The sequence below is a fragment of the Mastomys coucha genome, unplaced genomic scaffold (genome assembly GCF_008632895.1).
Source record: "Mastomys coucha isolate ucsf_1 unplaced genomic scaffold, UCSF_Mcou_1 pScaffold20, whole genome shotgun sequence".
Classification (NCBI taxonomy): Eukaryota; Metazoa; Chordata; class Mammalia; order Rodentia; family Muridae; genus Mastomys; species Mastomys coucha.
The window spans coordinates 65,554,510-65,572,568 of NW_022196903.1; the positions used below are offsets into that span (position 1 = coordinate 65,554,510).

Below are 18,059 nucleotides of genomic sequence, written 5' to 3' on the forward strand. Positions count from 1 at the left end.
ATTTACTTAAAATATGTTTTTAAATGTTAACTAATTCAGATAAATTGAAATCATGTAACTTTTCTCATAATGCAATAAAATTTTTAAAAAGATTGTCTTTCAAATCATTTAAAGGAAAAAAGATGAAAAAATAAAGTATTTATTTTGAAATTAAAAAAAAAACAATAAAAATAAAAAAGGAAATAAAAAAAACTAAAAGGAAATATCAGATCATCAAAAGGCAAAGAAAACCCCCCAAAATGTTCACACCCACAGTGAATTCCTTCAGTGTGAAAATCAGATTTGTCACCTTTGTTTTATCTCCAGATGATCACTCATTTAAAATCTTACCACACTGGCCTCAAACTGAGAAATCTGCCTTCTACCCCTGTGCTGGGATTAAAGATATGAGCCAGCATACTCAGCTATGAGTAGCTAGGCCTAATACTGGAGCCTACAAGCTAGCTACTTAGGAGTCCAAGGCATGTGGAATTTGAATTTAAGGCTAGTCCAAGCAAGATCTTTATTTCAAAAACCAAACCAAACCAAACCAAACCAACCAAGCAAACAAAAAACCCAGGGCTGGGCATGGTGATATACACCTTTAATCCCAGCACTTGGAAGGCAGAGGCAATCAGCTCTCAGTGAATCTTAGGTCAGCCCGTCTACAGAGTGAATGTCAGGACAGCCAGGGTACAGAGAAACCTTGTTTCAAAAAACAAAACAAGCAACAACAACAAAAATTCAAAAAAAAAAAAAAAAAAAAAAAAAAAAAAAAAAAAAACCAACCACAAAAGTGGCGGGAGTAAAGATAGTTTCACAATTCAGTACTTGCCTACCACATTGGAGAGCCTAGGTTCACCTCCCCCCCAAAATGTGTGGCACATAAGCACACTTAAGTTGGAAAGATGAAAAAGACCACTGGGAATGGAGGGGGAAAAGAGGAAGAGGGAAAGGAGGGAGTAGGATAAAAATATATAACATACAGGTATGAAAATATCATAACAAAACACCATTTTGTATAATACACATTGACTAAAAATGAATAGGAAACAAGTTCATGTGTGTCCATCATGCTTACAGAAGGCCACCTCAGTATAGAACCTTTTAGTCCTATGACACATGACACAGAACACTAACGCACTTAGAAAATATTACTTTAGAAACAAAAAGTCAAGTTTGTAATTTTTTTTTTACCAAGTTTTCCAAATGTTCAGTTTGTTGCAAAGGATAGTCAGCTGGGGGCTCTCGGTCACCATAGTAACACAATAAATCCAAAAGACTATTAGTTGTTTCAAGAGAGACTGTGGTTCCTGTGGTTAGGAGGGGAGAAAAAAAAAGAAATGTTCAAACACCCAACAACCAAACCCTCTTGAATGAAATTCCTCACTGTTTTCTACTAATGGTGGCTGATTTGACTACATATTTAATCCCTACTACCATGCACATAATGTATGATTGCTTTCTTTTGATTCTCTCCCACTCCCCCCGCCCCTCCCATACTGGCTGGTTTTGTGTGTCAAACTGGAGTTATCATACAGAAAGGAGTGAGGAAATGCTTCCAGGAGATCCAACTGTGGGGCATTTTCTCAATTAGTGATCAAGGGGGGAGGGCCAAGCCTACTGTGGGCGGTGCCATCCCTGGGCTGGAAGTCTTAGGTTCTATAAACAAGCAAGCTGAGCAAGCCAGGGGAAGCAAGCCAGTAAGTAACATCCCTCCATGGCCTCTGCATCAGCTCCTGCTTCCTGACCTGTTTGAGTTCTAGTCCTGACTTCCTTTGGTGATGAACAGCAATGTGGAAGTGTAAACCCTTTCCTCCCCCCAACTTGCTTCTTGGTCATGTTTTGTGCAGGAATAGAAACCCTAAGACACCCCCTGTAAACTGTATTTCTGAATAAATTTGTTTGGCTAAGATTGAGGTTGGACAAGATCTCTTGACCAAAGTTTTCCTATCTTCTTTATTTTCTGATCCCTTGGTCACTCCTCTCTGGAACCTATCACTGAAGAACAACCTGCTGGTCGACATCAACTCTCAATTCTCTTACACCTGATCCAATATAATAAATTCAAACAATTATCCCAACTGGATTCAGGCCCTCATTAAAAATGTGCTCAGGGGGCTGGAGAGATAGCTCAGTGGTTAAGAGCACTGACTGCTCTTCCAAAGGTCCTGAGTTCAAATCCCAGCAACCACATAGTGGCTCACAATCATCCATAATGAGATCTGACATCCTCTTCTGGTGTGTCTGAAGACAGCTACAGTGTACTTACATGTAAAAATAAATAAATCTTAAACAACAACAACAACAACAAAAAGAATGGTGGTTGTTAAAAAAAAAAGTGCTCAGAACTACTAAAATAGCTGTGTAATTGTAATAATCTTAAAAACAACCTGTTTGACTCCCAGCACCTCAAAAATAAGTAACAATAAAATCCACAAAAAACCTCACTGTTCAAAATGCGGTAATTCCACGTCAGCACCCACTTTATAGAGAGGAGTACAAAGGAAAGAAAAGGAGAGAGGTCTGAAGAGGTGGCTCAGTGGCTAGGAACATTTGTTGCTATTTGACAGAGGACCTGAGTTCAACTTCCAGAACAGCCACATGGTGGTTTACAACCCTCACTTCAGTCCCAAGGATCCAACACCTTCTTCTGCCCTCCTAGAGTATTGGGCAAGCACATGCAGGCAAAACATTCATACACATAAAAATTATTATATAATATAGTTTTAAAAGAACATTTTTCAAGAGGAAATATTTTTTAAAAACCCTAAGACTCAATTTATTAAGTTTAACGTAAGTGCCCATGCCTATAATCCTAGTACTCAAGAAACTGAGGCAGGAGTTCAAGGTCACCCTAGATTACACAGTAACACCTGCAGCTGAGGCGTCTAGCCTTGCCCACTGTGGTACAGGGGTGTGCAGTAGACACTCAGTAAATGCTTTTAGGTTTTTTACAGCAGGTGTTACTTAAACACCTCAGCACCGAGGAGTTCATTGCACATGCATACCAACTGTCACTCACATTCAGAAAGCAGAGGTAGAAACTTCACCCACATACGGGCTGGTGTCACCCTTCAGTTGTGCGTGTGATACATTAGAAGCTATGTAAGCAAATTCTTGAAAAAGGGTGTAAGAAAATATTTTTGGCTTCAAATAGTATGTTCAATGATTTGTCCAGTTTGTTTATGTTTATTTAGCAAATTTTTTATTCTAATTCACTTAACAGCAGTGTAGACTCCTAAAATTTAATAACTGCTAACTTTGAAGAGACCACATGTATATTTATAGTAGCATATCAGTCATGTTACCTAGAGTTATATTTATTAATAAAGCCACCCAGATCTAATTCAAAACACAACAGAACATTAGTTAGATACTCAGAACAATTACATAGTCTTTTCTGGAATACTAAGTGAGGAAGAACCCTATCAATATCAAAGTCTCTGATCCCCACTGAACAAGTTTTCCTTTTTAACATTTCTCTGCGGCTGAAAAGATGCTCAGTAGTTAAGAGCACTGGCTGCTCTTCCATAGGACCTGATTTGATTCCCAGGACCCACAACAGTGGTAAAATAACCATCTACAAGTGCAGTTAAGGAAGATCAAGGTCTCCCCAGGCACCAGGCCCACAAATGACATAGATGCACATGCAAGGAAAACACTCACACATTAAATAGTTTTCTGTTTTATTTGGCTCTGCCTTCTCACACCTAATGTTAGAAACAGAGGCCATGTACTTCCTTTGCCAGTGCACAGGACAAAAGCGATTAAACCTGCAGTTCTACCTCACTTATAATTCCAGGGTGAAGCTAGAGCAGAAAATGAATTATGTATATATAATTCAGTTAAATCACAACACCGTCAAGCAGAGTGAGCGTGATTGGCTATTTTTACTCAAAGTTAACTGGACTGTATAAAATGGCTCTGACTGAAGTGTCACCTGCTTGTAAGAGCTGGTCAAACATGTCCACAGAAGCTTTGGCTTTTTTGAGTTTGATTCGTTCCTTCAGGGCAGCTTCACTTATATCTTCAATCTGAGGTTCAAAGTACTCAGGCATTAAGCACTAGAACAAGAGAAGTGAATGACTACAAACAGGCCAAGGTAACAAGCAGGATAACGCTAGGCGAGGCGGTTAGCATCCAGAGACTCAAGTAAACTGGCTGTTTCAGTTCCTGTTTCCTACATCTGCACATAAATGCCTTAATATAAAATCTAAAACAAAATACACAGGGTAAGAACGAGAAAGGCCAGTAAACATCTGCGACCTCGACAGAGGACTCTTTAGGCATCTCCTTGACTTGATGAAAATTTTAAGATATTCAAACATAAATGTTCACTCCATATTTCCAACTAAGGGTCTCAACCTGAGGTTGATCTAAATGCTTTGCTTTGATTTTACTTCATTTACTAATTTTCAAATGTATTTCGAATGAGAACTCCTCTACTCCAAGTACTAAGCTAGGCATTAGGGATTCTGAGATGTGTTTAAAGGGGGTGCCCGACCTTCAAAGCAATCCCATTCTAATGACAGTTAATGCTGTCAATGTGACAGATTCAAGAATAACTAAAAGGACAAGTCTCTGGAATGCCCGTGAGGAATGTCTAGGTCAGTTTAACTGAGGTGGAAATGTGACTGGGATCATTTCACACAGGTTCTGGACTGTATATACAGATAAAGTGAGCTAACCACTAGGATGCACAGCTTCTGCTCCCACTTCAGTTATACTGTGACTAGCGGCCCGCTGCTCTTACTAAGATGCTTTCCCTACTATGATGGGCTGTATTTCCTTAAACTCTATGCTGAACTAAAACTTCCCTTCATTAAATTGCTTGCTAGGTATTTTGTCACAGCAGGGAAAGCAATCCACCCAAGGCATAGCTAATGGCAGAGAGCTTACAAGAGTGTCTATAGTCCATCACCAACACAAAACCCTAGAGATGGAGACAGCTAATTACAGTACAGTGTGCAATGACACCACCTCCAAGACAGGAGTTCCCACAAGGCTTCCAGCAACAGTGACGTCAAAGCCAAGCATAGGAACAAGGACGAGTGATGGGCTAACCAATGAGCATTCCAGAGCTGCCACTGTTCTAATATTCTTACTATACAACTATGCTGGCTTGTCAGTCACATAAGCTGCAGTGTAAGAGGAGGACAGCTTGTCTAGGTGTTAAGTTTGAGGAAGAAAGGGGAAGGGAGAGGCTGCAGGCAGAATGAGCTTGCAAGGATGGCATTTCCCACACATACAGTTTTAACTGACTGCAGTGGCTGCTGGGGGACACTCTACAGACGCTGTACAACTCCTGGACCAAGGGCTGTCAGAAGTATGGCCTCAAGCGTCATGAAGAGGAGTGTGGGCAAGACATACAACAATGCCAATGGAGTGCAGAGATGACCAAAACATAAAGTGCAGACTGTGAAAGAGAACCCTCATAAAACAACATTTATAAGGAAATGCCAGAAGCCATTAGAGGTTCCTGAAAAGGAACTGTCAGAGAGGAGAAGATTCACAGACAAAAAGGAATTTTAAAAGGTTAACAAAGGTTCTCACTCCAATATTCTGGACACTAAAATGGCTAAATCAGCTGAGGAAGTGAGATTTAATTTGTATTCACATTACTATGTAAGACACAATCACCTCTCCTTACCGGTATATGAGGCTCAGCTATATCCTTTTGGAAATATTTGGGATATGAATTAATAATAAACTTTGCTGCAGTCTCTCCAGACTTCTTTGCCAATAAAAATGAATGCTACATAAGAAAAAATACAAATTAGCACTTACATGTAATTTAGACTCAAGTAAAACTACACCCTCAGCAAAAATTGTTCCCCTTTCCCCAGAAAAAAAAGAAACAATAATACAAGAAGTCCCAATTATAAACCAAGTTACAGTACTTCACATATCTCACTTCTAGTATGCCATTAATTTCAGGTCATGTTTTAGATACAATATACCACAGACACACATGGTTTACTTAAGTGTTAACAAGACATTAATATTAAAAAACAAACAACAAAAACTAAGCCAAAACCAATACTTAAATATTTTTTAAAATTAAGATTAAGATTAAGAGTTAAGATAAGGGTGCCGGAGAGATGGCTCATCTTGAAACTGGGGACAAGAGGCACCCTGCCTTCTGGGTTTGTATTCTAGGTGTCAGGCTGGAGACATGGCTCAGTGGCTAAGAGCACTGACTGTTCTTCCAGAGGTTCTGAGTTCCATTCCCAGCAATCACATGGTGGCTCACAACCATCTGTAATGAGATCTGATGCCCTCTTCTGGTGTGTCTGACAGCTACAGTGTATTCATATAATAAAATAAATGAATCTTATAAAAAAATTAAGAATAAAATTAAGATTCAGAGTCTACCAATTTGTCAGTATTTGTTAAGCTTTTCAAGGTTTCTTGTTTTGTTTTAGTAATTAAGCTACTTATACTTATACAAACCAGTAAGGCTTTTAAAAATTACCAGAAAAGTTACCCAATAGTACTCACAGACTCCATAGCAGAGGTTGGTATGAGGTAAGGATCATCTTGAAATACATAAGGTGCAGCTGTAGGATCCTGTGGAAAAGGCACATATATCTTTTTAGATTTTTATTAAAATGTCTAAGCTTTAATGACCACAAGTTCTGTAAAATAAAATTTTAATTTGACAGGAAATACACATGTAGGAATATGATCATATGCCTGCTTATATAAAAAGAAAACACATGTCAGTAAGACTTTCTCCCAATTTTGTACAACACAAAGCTTGTAAGTACAAACCCCCATGGCTCCATCTTAAAAGGTTTTTTCCTTGGGCTGGGGAGATGGCTCAGCGGGTAAGAGCACTGACTGCTCTTCTTAAAGTCCTGATTTCAGATCCCAGCAACCACATGGTGGCTCACAACCAGGCATAATGAGATCTCACGCCCTTTTCTGGTGTGTCTGAAGACAGCTACAGTGAATTATGTCAGAGCGAGCAGGGCCTAGAGGGGACAGGGCCAGCAGAGGTCCTGAGTTCAATTCCCAGCAGCCACACACAATAGCTCACGGCCATCTGTACAGCTACAGTGTACTCATAAATATAAAAATAAAATAAATCTTTAAAAAAAAAAGTTTTTTCCTTCTCTTGTTACTAGGGTCTCAGACATTAATTAAATGCTAAGCACTTTAGCACTGTGCTAATTCCTCAGCCTATTTCTTAGTATTTCAGTGTGCCGTCAGGACTATCACTGTTTTAAAGTCTAGTAAAGGACCCATGAACTAACTATTCCCACCAACAGCTTCCTGCAATAAGATTTCCTTCACTGCACATGCAACTGTATTGAGAGTTCCTTCTCCAGGGGACTGGAAATGGCTAAACAGAACCAGCACTTGCCATGCAAGCACGAGTCACAGAACTCGTAAGTACGGGATGGGTATGCCAGCCCTTCTATTACTCTAGTGCTCAGAATGCAAAAGACAAGAGATTCCCAGAATACTGGCTAGTTAAACTAGCCTTTTTAGTTGAGCTCTTTGTTCGGCTGAGACCTTGCCATAATTATTACGCGGACAGTTGTTGAACAGTTCATTTGTCTGTAAATCTGAAATGCTACTCAAAACTGTGTGTGTCTCTTGGAGACCTAAGGAGGTATCAGACTGCATCTCCCTAAACTATATAGTCACCTGTCCTCCCGTTAGGACATTCTATGTGGACCACTGACCTCAAAATTGTAAGGCCCTAGTCCACGATGCTTCCAAAGATAATGAGTTTGCACAACCACACCCAGAAAAATCTGTATTTGCTTTTTTTTTTTTTGGTCTATCCTAGAACTCATAATATAGCATAATATAGATCAGACTGGCTCCAAACTCAAGAGATCCTCCAGACTCTGCCTCCCAAGTGCTGGTATTAAAGGCACCCATCAAAAGATCTATATTTTGATCAGTGTATTACTACCAGTAGGAAAGACCCATGTCTCAGAGTCAACACAAAGACAATGACTGTGCATGGTTACCAAATCCCTCAGAAACAAACACCTGTTTTTTTTTTAACTAATTAATTTTTAATTTAATTAATTTCTTCATGTCATTTTTAGAAACCAGTTATTTCAAGAAAATTTTCCAGTAATTAAAAATTATTAGTATGAGCTGAGCCTGGTAATGTATACCTTTAAAAAAATCCTATCACTCAGGAGGCAGAAGCAAGAGGATCTCTGTGAGCATAGGGCCAGCCTGGTCTACATAGCCATGTACCAGGACAGCCAGAACTATATTATAGAGACCCTGTCTCTAAAAGCAAAACAGTACAAAGACACAATCATCAGTATGCTGGAGAAACACTACATGGGCATCACATCCTAGCCAGCCCTATGTTGGTCACTTCAAAACCTGTTTTCCCACTTTACAAAAGGAGGAATTGGATTAGTTTTTAAGAAAGTTTCTAGATACAGAACAGTTTTACTATGATGAATAAAGAGCTACAACACTGAATATGTTATTAACCCTTAAAATTCTACTTACCCTGTTTACTGTGGATGCAAGTGCCTGAAGAACAGCCACTTTATCCCTAGAATAAGAACCACAAGTCAACCTTTATCAAGTCATTCTATTTTCAGAAGACGGCCAGTTTCTCAAAGCCACTAAAACAGGAATAGGTGAGGGGCAGGCATGATGACAAATCCTATAACCTCAGAAGACGAGGAAAAGGCTGGACGTGAGAGCTAGACTCTAACTCAATAATCAAGTGCCACAGAATGGAGCTTAGAGTTCTTGTGGAGTAGACCTGAGCCCAAATCCTGGTTCTTCTGACAGGTTCCTCCTTGCCTTTGCTTCACATGCACTCTAACCACTCACTACCCAGGCAAAGTGATTCCCTCTCTTCCCATAAATCTACCTTGCTGACTTCCTTCAACCCACTTAGAGCAGCTCTCTGGACTCTTGCTAACTATCCAAACTATTGGCTCTTAGCTCTACCCTGGAAAAACTAAAGCAAAGCCTCTACAGTGACTCGCTTATATCCTTACTATGGTGTCCAATGTCGTATTGTGATCCTACTCAACATGATTTTCTTATACCCAGAAAAACATTTGAGACAGGGTTTCATGTAGTCTAAGCTGGCCTGAAATTCCCTGTGCTGCTGAGGAAGACCTTAAACTTCTGGTCCTTTTGCCTCCCCATCCTTAATGACAGGACAGGCATATACCAGTACACCCAGTTTCAAGCAGTAATAGAAACTGAATCCAAGGCTTCAATTGTTTAAGGCAAGTTCATTATCAACCCTTCATTTCCAGGACTTTTAAAGGCAGTTTTAAGCATAAGCAGACTAAAACAAAATAAAACAAAACAACAAAAATAATCAAAACCAACTTGGTGTCACTTGGCACATTTTACATGAGTTTCTATTATCCATGTGACTATGCAGATGTGACTAAAGTCTTTGAATGTTATAGATAGCATGTTATTTCTACTATTTGTTTACCCAAAGATGGGTATCTAGGCTGTTTCAACTGAGAGTGCTCTAGAGCAGTTTGGGTATATATGCAAGTGTTCCTTCTGTGTGGCTAGTCAGTAAAATACATTTTCTTAAATTCTGATCCTATTTCTGTCCAAATTATTGTTCAAATTTGATCTCCCATCAACAACTATTTCTGAGCATACATTTTCCCTCGTTGCTAATCTGGAAGGTTTTAAATTGCATTTCTTATATAAATCCTAGGTAGGCTTCTTGCCCTCTTTAAAATGACCTCATAATCTAAACTAGCTTCCTTCACTGCCTTCATCATGTCATTCTCACGTAAGAAAAGCCACAACTAAAACCTATTCATGACTTCTATGGCATTGTGGAATCTGGAAGACCACAGCCTTAAAGGACAAATGTGTAGTCTGAAAATCTCCTAAGCCTAGAAACCAGAGGCTCCACATCAGGATTCAATAACCACCCTATACTGGTGGTAAAGATAGGGCTGCACACAACAAAAGGAAAGAAATATGTGAACAAAGTAAGCTGCAGTCCACACAAAATTTGACATTTTAAAATAATTTTCAAGTTACTTTTTTTTTCTTTAGCCTCCTTCCCCCAACTACGTAGAAAACAAAAACCACTCTTACCTTATAAACTGAATTTTTTAATGGCCTTGACTTGCTAACCACTTCTTGTTTCCTAAGATTTTCCACAGGCCTGCCTGAACTACCACCACAATCAATGATCACATTACATTCTGCCTTCCTGGACCCTTTACCTAATGCATCTCACAAGAACTATTAATAGGAAGGGGCATTTTAAATAAATGGCTGGCTGGCCTGGAACTTGTGACAATCCTCCAACTTCTGCCCGATGTGCTGGGATTACAAGAGTATGTCACTACAAAACAATACTCAATATGTACCTAAATTCTGGCTAGTTATAATGGGTAAAATTGCATACATATAGGACTATAAGATACAACACAGGCAGGTGACAACTAGATCGTACCATGCTGTAAATATTCCTCCTGTTGTATTTTGTGTAGTTTTTCTGAGTATTGAGGTTGGCAAAGGGCTGTATGGCAGAACAATGTCTTCACAGGTAACCAAGTCCTTACTTTTAGCTCTGATGCTCTATCATCCCTATTCCTTGTTTTTAAAGACAGGGCATTGCTGTATGAACTCACTAGGTACACTCAAGTGCTGAGACTAAAGGAGTATAGTATGGTACCATGGTCAGCCACTGTTCTTATTCTTGTGCAGGGAAAACAAGTGAATCTAATCATATTTATATAATGCTATCATACAGCCACTAAAAATCAAAAGTATTATATAAAAAAGTACACCTAATGGTTCAATTATAAGCTAAATGTACATTTTACACATAAAATTATATCACAAGACTTAAAAAATAAGTCAACATAGTATTTATCTATGTTAGGCACTGTTTAAATCCTTATGTTTTATTTATAGTAAACACCCAACCACTTGCTAAATAAGTAGCAAAATACTCACCATGTCTTCTTCTTTGGAATGACTATTTCTTCAATCCCTTACAGAAAAGAAAATAAAAATAATCTATTTTCTAACAACACAAAGAAATACAATGTCTTTTCATTTAGAAAAAAAATCTATTTCCATAGTTTTAAAAATACCTGTTATATCTGTTCCCTCAACCTTTGGGAGGGATTCACTTCCAGGATAAAATCTGCATTAAGAACAAAACACATTAAATCTAATGTTAGTACTGCTCACTGATGGTTTCAGCGTGTCTCTACCTGCATGCATACATTTCGAGCACCATGGGTAAAACAGACTAGGCCATATACCTAATGTCAACGCGTGCTGGGAGGACATGGTCAAATCAGCATGTTCAATGCACAGGCAGTCAAGATTGATCGATTCATTGATTTCTGATGTTAGAAATCAAATCTCAACCATATTAGGCAAGCTCTGGGTCACTAGGCTACAGACAGTCTCAGCCAAGATTTTTTTAAACACGCAATCTCATTATAAAACAATCCAGATTAAAAAGAGAAAACTTAATAGCATTGGAACAATCTGAACAGCTGGTTTGAAATACACAGAAATTAATCTGGGTTGGATCAACTCAGTTGAGTTGTTTTTATTAGACACTACCCAGATAGCAAAAGCCCACCTCAATTAAAACAATCAGAACAAAGCTAAGATCACACGTGGCCTTATTGTATTCCGCTACTTTTAATAAATAACAATGTACTAACAACACAAGTCTTTTAACCACTATATTCTTAGAGCCTCAAAAATTATTCTTGTCCAGAATAGAAATACTGGCTCATGACGTAAGTTTCAGAATACCATATTCATGGATAACTCCACACTTAATATCCTAAAATAAACAAACATAAAGGTATCATTTTACCTATTTTAAAAAGCTTTTACTATTTTGTGTGATTGTACCCACATGGCCACACAGCAACTTTGTAGAGCTGGTTTTCTCCTTCCAGTTTTCCCTACAGTTCTTTCAGACAGTTATTACTACTTAGAATTCACTCTAGAGATTTGTGTACTATCAGCCAACTGAATATAACACTGAACATAAAAGTTTTTATTTGGTAGGTGATTTTAACTCAGTAATAGAGTGGGTAATTAGCTCATATGAAGTCTTTGGATCAATATACACAAATAAATAAAATTGGGTTTCAAGTTTACACTACACCTAAATGCCTCAGACTTCCACCAGGCCACTGTATGAAGGATATAAAAAGAAATCACATAAATTATTTGCAACATGTCCCAACATGTAACTATCACCACCAGATGGAAAGTATGACGTCAGACGTTTTAATGCTTTTCTGCTTTTACAAAAGCTTAATCTTATTCTTAGCGCAAGGTTCTCATAACGTTCAAACCATATTGGTGATAATAGTCTGCCTGCCCTTTATTCGGGGAAGATCTGTTACTTTGCCCTTTCTTTTTGGCAGGGTTAAAATGAATATGCGGGTGTGGGGGGGGCCGGGGGGAGGTGTTGAAGAAATTCGTGTAGGGGGCCTGAGGAGGCACTCACGGAAATGTAAACTTCACGAGAATTGGGCCCTAGTTTAAAGGGCAATTTTGATTCTATATAGTATTACAACCAACGAACAAAAATCGCCCGAAAGAATTCTCGCAGTTCGAAACTTAACTAAAGACGCCGCTACCTCGTGTTAGTTACCCTTGAGAGAGAGGGGCCTCTACCATGCAAATACCTTTGCATCTTACCTACTTCCACGACTCTCCGGGAAATGCAAGACCAAACTGACTCTGGGTCTTCTTACCTGCAACAGAGCTTCGGTTCACAAACACCCGCCCCCCGAGTGGTCTGCAGCAGGACAAACCCGTGGCGAAAGGGCGAACGGCGAACTGCCGCCGCCGCCGCGGCCGCCATCTTTGGACTCTTGGCAGAGCACGTTGGGAACGCCCTCCACCTACAGGGTCGAGGGGCGGGGCTGGCGTGGAACGTCTCATCTCCAAATGGGTGGTAACAATGTCATGTTTGGCGAGACTAGCAACGGAAGGCTCAGTACGCATCATTCTCCTCGAATAAACTGACTTGAAATGCTGTCCTAAAGCCTCACGTGTAGTTTTATTTTTAAACTGAATGAGGGTTTTGAGACTGTTTTCTTCCACTCCTACCCCACCCTGAAAGCAAAAATGAACTCGTCCAAGCTATGCGCTAGGCCGCGTTTCCCTGACGCAAGCGCAGTGGGAAACACGTGGTATCTCTGCGCTGCAAGACTGAAGTGGAGTTATCTGTGGCTGCCTGGAACTTCTCTCGTAGTGACGGGCCTTAAAACTGACTCGGAAGATGCTAGCCTCCAAGCACACACCATGGAGGAGGCTTCAGGGCATTTCCTTCGGGATGTATTCGGCCGAGGAGCTCAAGTAAGGAGTTAGAGGGATGTGTATAGAGCAGGGTTGTGGAAGTTGGAGCCGGGAACTACGATTCCCAGAAGGCTTTGAACCGGGGCGCGGGGGTCTGGCTGCCTGGCGCCTGCGTGCGAGTAGTGGGAACGAATGCACTGGAAGTAGGGTTTTCCTGTCTTGCTGCATTTTCATCTGTTCATCTTCCTCATTAATCAATTAGTTTTATGTCATTTATACTCTCATTCCGTCACACGCTTATCAACTTCCTAATTAGTCTCCTCTAGTCCAAGCGATGATGAACTTTTTAAATCTTGGATCAAGAACCTGGTTATGAAATCCTGAGGACTCTTCTTTAATCCTCATTTTGATCACGATAGCATACACACTTCTTACACTTGCATTAAAAGTTCAACATGCCGTCGGGCGGTGTTGGCGCATGCCTTTAATCCAGCATTCAGGAGACAGAGGCAGGAGGATCTCTGTGGGTTCGAGGCCAATCTAGTCTACATAGTGAGTTCCAGAATTGCTGGGACATAGAAAAACCTTGTCTTGAAAAATCCAAGAAATAAAAAGATACACCACACTGTGGTAATATCACCAATACCCTCACCTCTAGAACACATCATATTGCGATTGCAAGCTCCATATATAATCAGTCACTCATTCCCCTGCCCCTGCCGCATGGCAACCACCTGTTTTCTTTCTATTTCAGTTACTCTGACTGTTCCAGGCCCCTAGTCAAATAAACAGAATCAGTCAGTGCCTGGCTTGTTGTAACTGGCTTAAGCGTTTAACATACTGTCCTCAAAGTTATAGATAAGTAGATCAGAACTTATTTCCATTTTAGGGTTAAGTAAATAGTACATGGTATATATGCAGGCCATTTCATTAGCTCATCTGCTGATGGAAATTTGGGCTATTTCCAGTTTTGGGCAATTGTGAATGATGCTTCTATTAAGGTGTGTGTACTTAGGACTCAGAATTCCTGGTTCAGACATCAATGCCATTTTTAACTTTTTGAGGAGGAGTTATTCTGTTTTTTGTAATTTCCGCACCACTGTGTGTTCCCATCAACCATACATAAAGATTCCACCTTTATAGTAGTGTGTTTGTTTTTTTGATCATACACTGATGGGTTGAAGTGGTATCTCACTGTGGTTTTGACTTGCATTGATTTGAGGATGACATGCAGCTTTTCATATGTTTTTGAGTGTTTCTGAATATTCTATGACATATGATATTTAAATCCTTTACCATCTGTAGTTTTGAGGAACAACAAGGAGGCCAAGGTGACTGGAGTAAAATGAGGTCAGAGACCAGGAAATCCCGCCCCACCCCACCCCCCATGTCTTTTTAAGGGCATAGCATTTACTCTGAAGGCAATGGAAAGCCACCAGTTCTGACTCAATAAATGGGAGCACTAATTGTTTAGTGCCAGATCCAAAACTTTCAGCACTGGTCTCATCGATGGAAACCTTTATAGGTCAGCAGTTCTCAGCCTGTGAGTTTCAAGCTCTTTGTGGGTCAAATATCAAAAATTTACATTGCAGTTCATAAAAGAAGCAAAATTACAGTTATAAAGTAGCAATGAAATAATTTTGAGTTGGGGGTCACCACAACATAAGCAACTGTATTATATGGGTTGCAGCATTAGGAAGGCTGAGAGCCACTGTTGTGGAGTATAGGAAGTATATTTCTTCCAACGGCAGACTCCTAGAAGGGGTGTAAGGATGATATTAACTTGGTTACATTTGGACTTAAGGATAAATCTGACAGCTGTTGGAGGGTGGATGGGACTGGATGGGTAACAAGGGTGGAAGAGGAAGAGAAGGGAAGAACCGACCTAGGGCAGTGGCAGGAGCTAGAAAAGGGGTAAAATGTGATACGTAGGTGTCATATAACGGAAGCCTGATAGAAACCAGGTGTTAGAGTGGAAAGGCAGTTCCTTTTAGTTTGTGAAAGAGAGGGAACATGTTGAGGGATTTGGGGTTTTTTTTTGGTTGGTTTGTTGGTTTTTCAAGTCAAGGTTTCTCTGTTGCAGCCCTGACTGTCCTGGAACTCCCAGATGCCTACCTGAGTCTGCCTCTGCCTTAATGCTAGGATGAAATGCCTGTGCCACCACCGCTCAGCTCAATGTTGTGCACTTAGTACCATTGAACTGCTCTCTTAAAAATGGTTAACATGTTAAGTTTTATGTATATCTTATTGCAGTTATAAAAATTAACAAGACAGCTAAGTAATTTGTTTAGCATTACTGACCCCATGCTGGGGAAGAGACCACATACACACCTTTGAGTTAGATGAAGTGCCTGTTTAATTAGCTCAGCAGCAGAAAGGTGACCACGTTGAGGAGAGCCACAGCAGCAGAGCCGTCTCTGTGGAGCCTTGGCCCTTACAGTGGCATGGGCCCTTGGAGTTTCCCCGCCCTGCACAGCTTTGTTCCTCATGGACCACCATCAGTTTACCCAACCACACAACTCACTCATTTGTTGTTGTTCCCCCTAGGGTGCAAATCGGGACAGTATCTTTGCCCTTACTTTCTAGCCTGGACCTGGATCCTGAAGGGGACCTGCCAAGGGGTGGAAAGATATAGGATGGAGAGGATAAAAGCTGGGGTCAGGAGACCTTGTACAAGCTATGCCTAATGCCAAGCAAGTTTATTAGGAAGCACACAGCATCTTACATACTGTTTGTAGGGGGAAGATGGCCAAGGTCAATAGAGAATACAGGATACCTCAGGCATAGCTTAGGACTGGTAACCGTAACCCAGAGGGAAGTTGGGTCCAAAGATGCTGCAATGCAACGTTGACTCCTTTGAGGTACTGGCTCCTCCTCTAGAATGGCTTTGTCACTCCTGGACAAGGACACAGAACTGATATCCTTTCATCAGGGCCTGCCTCTGAAAGTCTCGGGACAATCTGGCTCCCCTCAAATGTCTAAATTAGAAAAGATTTAAAAGGCAAAAATTTCCAACTGTTGCATTGTATGAACATCCAAATACAGTTGGGTTGAGCACACTTAGGCTGTATGATATTTACTGTCACATTTGCACAGTAACATGCTCTTGGTGGGTACATTGCTGGTTATTTGATAGTTCCATTAAACAAAGTGATAAAACCTTGCATAAAGTAAGTTCTGTTTCTTTATGATTTTATTTGTATTTAATTTTCTCTAATCGTTATTCTGTGCACAGGAGTTATTGTTTGACATTTCCTTCATTGAACAGGTTGGGCTTTTAGTCAGGTCTGGTTTATAACCTGCCTCTCACACTTCAACATCAGCAAAGTTAATAACTTGAGCTTTCTCTGGGTCTTTCTTTAATCTCCCCAGGAAGTTAAGTGTTAAATCCATTACAAATCCTCGCTATGTGGACAGCCTGGGAAACCCTTCAGCAAATGGCCTGTATGATTTGGCTTTGGGTCCTGCAGATTCCAAAGAAGTATGCTCTACCTGCGTGCAGGACTTCAACAACTGCTCTGGACACCTGGGCCACATTGATCTCCCGCTCACAGTCTACAACCCTCTCCTCTTCGATGTACGTGTTACCCTGGACATGTGGGTCTTGAGACTTCTAAGGTTGTGGGGATCACCTCTTGTTCCTCTTTCTTTAGGGGGAAAAAATGTTTATGGGCCTAGAACACCTTGAGTGTCCATTGTCCAAAATGCTTGAGACCAAATGAGTTTAGAAATTCAGATTTTAGAATGCTTATAGGCTACGTAATGGTGATATTGTAAGAATGGAACCCAAGAACAAACAAAGAAGTCACTCATAGTTTATATATACCTTGTATATACAGCGTGATGCAACATAGTTTATATATATATCTCATATATACACTCTGATGGAACATAGTTTATATATACCTCAAACACACAGCCTGATGGAACATAGTTTATATATACCTCATATACACAGCCTGAAGGGAATTGTATGTATATCAAATGTGCCTATATCTTTGCTTCAGTCCATAACTATGAAGTCAGGTATTGAATTTGTTTGTATATGTTCAAGAAGTTTGTCATTTTAGGTCTCAAAAGAGGGATGCTTACCCTGTAGCTGCAGCTTACCTTACAGACTTACCCAGAGAATTTCAGTCTGATTCCTGTTGAGAAAAGCTACAGCTTGACTCTGTTCATGTAAGAGGGAAAGGTTTAGTGAGTTGCCCCACCTATCCAAGGCTCAGGGTCTGATTTAGTCCCCTTTGCTTCAAGGGTTCTGTGCACTTCAGAAAGCTCCGTGGCATTCACCTCCCTAGTAATAGAGGGAAATCTGGTATTCCTGAGGCCACTGGCTTTTCAGGTGGCTCTGCAGTGTGACTTTTTAGCAGGAGAAGCAAAGCCCCAAAAGGAAGATCAGTAATGTCCAAACGAACCTCCTGGCTATACTGTGCTGGTGCGCGTTCAGTTCAGTGTCAGGTAACCTAGTCCCCAGGAGTTCTTCTTAAGTTTTTCAGATTGTGGTGTATATACTGACATAGTTTGTTAGCATATTAAAGAAGGCTGTTGTCAAGTGGGACTGCTGAGAACGGCCACCACCTGTACAGCCCTGTACACAATAGTGGCCATATTCCCCAGCCCCCTGGCCGCCCAGAATGCCTCCCTTCGCCTCAACAACTCTGTGAGTCGCTTCAAACTCCAAGTGGCTAAAAAGAACTACAACCTGAGGATCCTGGAGCGAGCTAGCTCTCGATAGCTGGAGGAGGGGAGGGGCTGGGCACAGTAGGAGCAAGGGCCAAGCACAGGGAGCCAAGGCTGAT

At 40.5% G+C, this 18,059-nt stretch overlaps 2 protein-coding genes across 4 annotated transcripts in view; one reads left to right on the forward strand and one right to left on the reverse strand.

Moving 5' to 3' along the window:
• Ptcd3 (pentatricopeptide repeat domain 3) overlaps positions 1 to 12,851 on the reverse strand; it is a 39,555-nt gene extending 26,704 nt beyond the window's left edge. For all 3 annotated transcript variants that reach the window (XM_031382159.1, XM_031382158.1, XM_031382160.1), the window contains exons 1-8: positions 12,714 to 12,851; positions 11,073 to 11,125; positions 10,933 to 10,969; positions 8,476 to 8,521; positions 6,484 to 6,552; positions 5,633 to 5,737; positions 3,923 to 4,046; positions 1,177 to 1,292 (exon numbers count right to left, since the gene is read on the reverse strand). In XM_031382159.1, coding sequence (XP_031238019.1) covers positions 1,177 to 1,292; positions 3,923 to 4,046; positions 5,633 to 5,737; positions 6,484 to 6,552; positions 8,476 to 8,521; positions 10,933 to 10,969; positions 11,073 to 11,125; positions 12,714 to 12,823 — 660 coding nt within the window. In that variant the 5' untranslated portion in view covers positions 12,824 to 12,851. The remainder of the gene's footprint in view (positions 1 to 1,176; positions 1,293 to 3,922; positions 4,047 to 5,632; positions 5,738 to 6,483; positions 6,553 to 8,475; positions 8,522 to 10,932; positions 10,970 to 11,072; positions 11,126 to 12,713) is intronic.
• Positions 12,852 to 13,134: 283 nt separating this feature from the next.
• The window catches only part of Polr1a (RNA polymerase I subunit A), a 67,326-nt gene continuing 62,401 nt past the window's right edge, over positions 13,135 to 18,059 (forward strand). The window contains exons 1-2 of the mRNA XM_031382161.1: positions 13,135 to 13,320; positions 16,633 to 16,837. Coding sequence (XP_031238021.1) covers positions 13,244 to 13,320; positions 16,633 to 16,837 — 282 coding nt within the window. The 5' untranslated portion in view covers positions 13,135 to 13,243. The remainder of the gene's footprint in view (positions 13,321 to 16,632; positions 16,838 to 18,059) is intronic.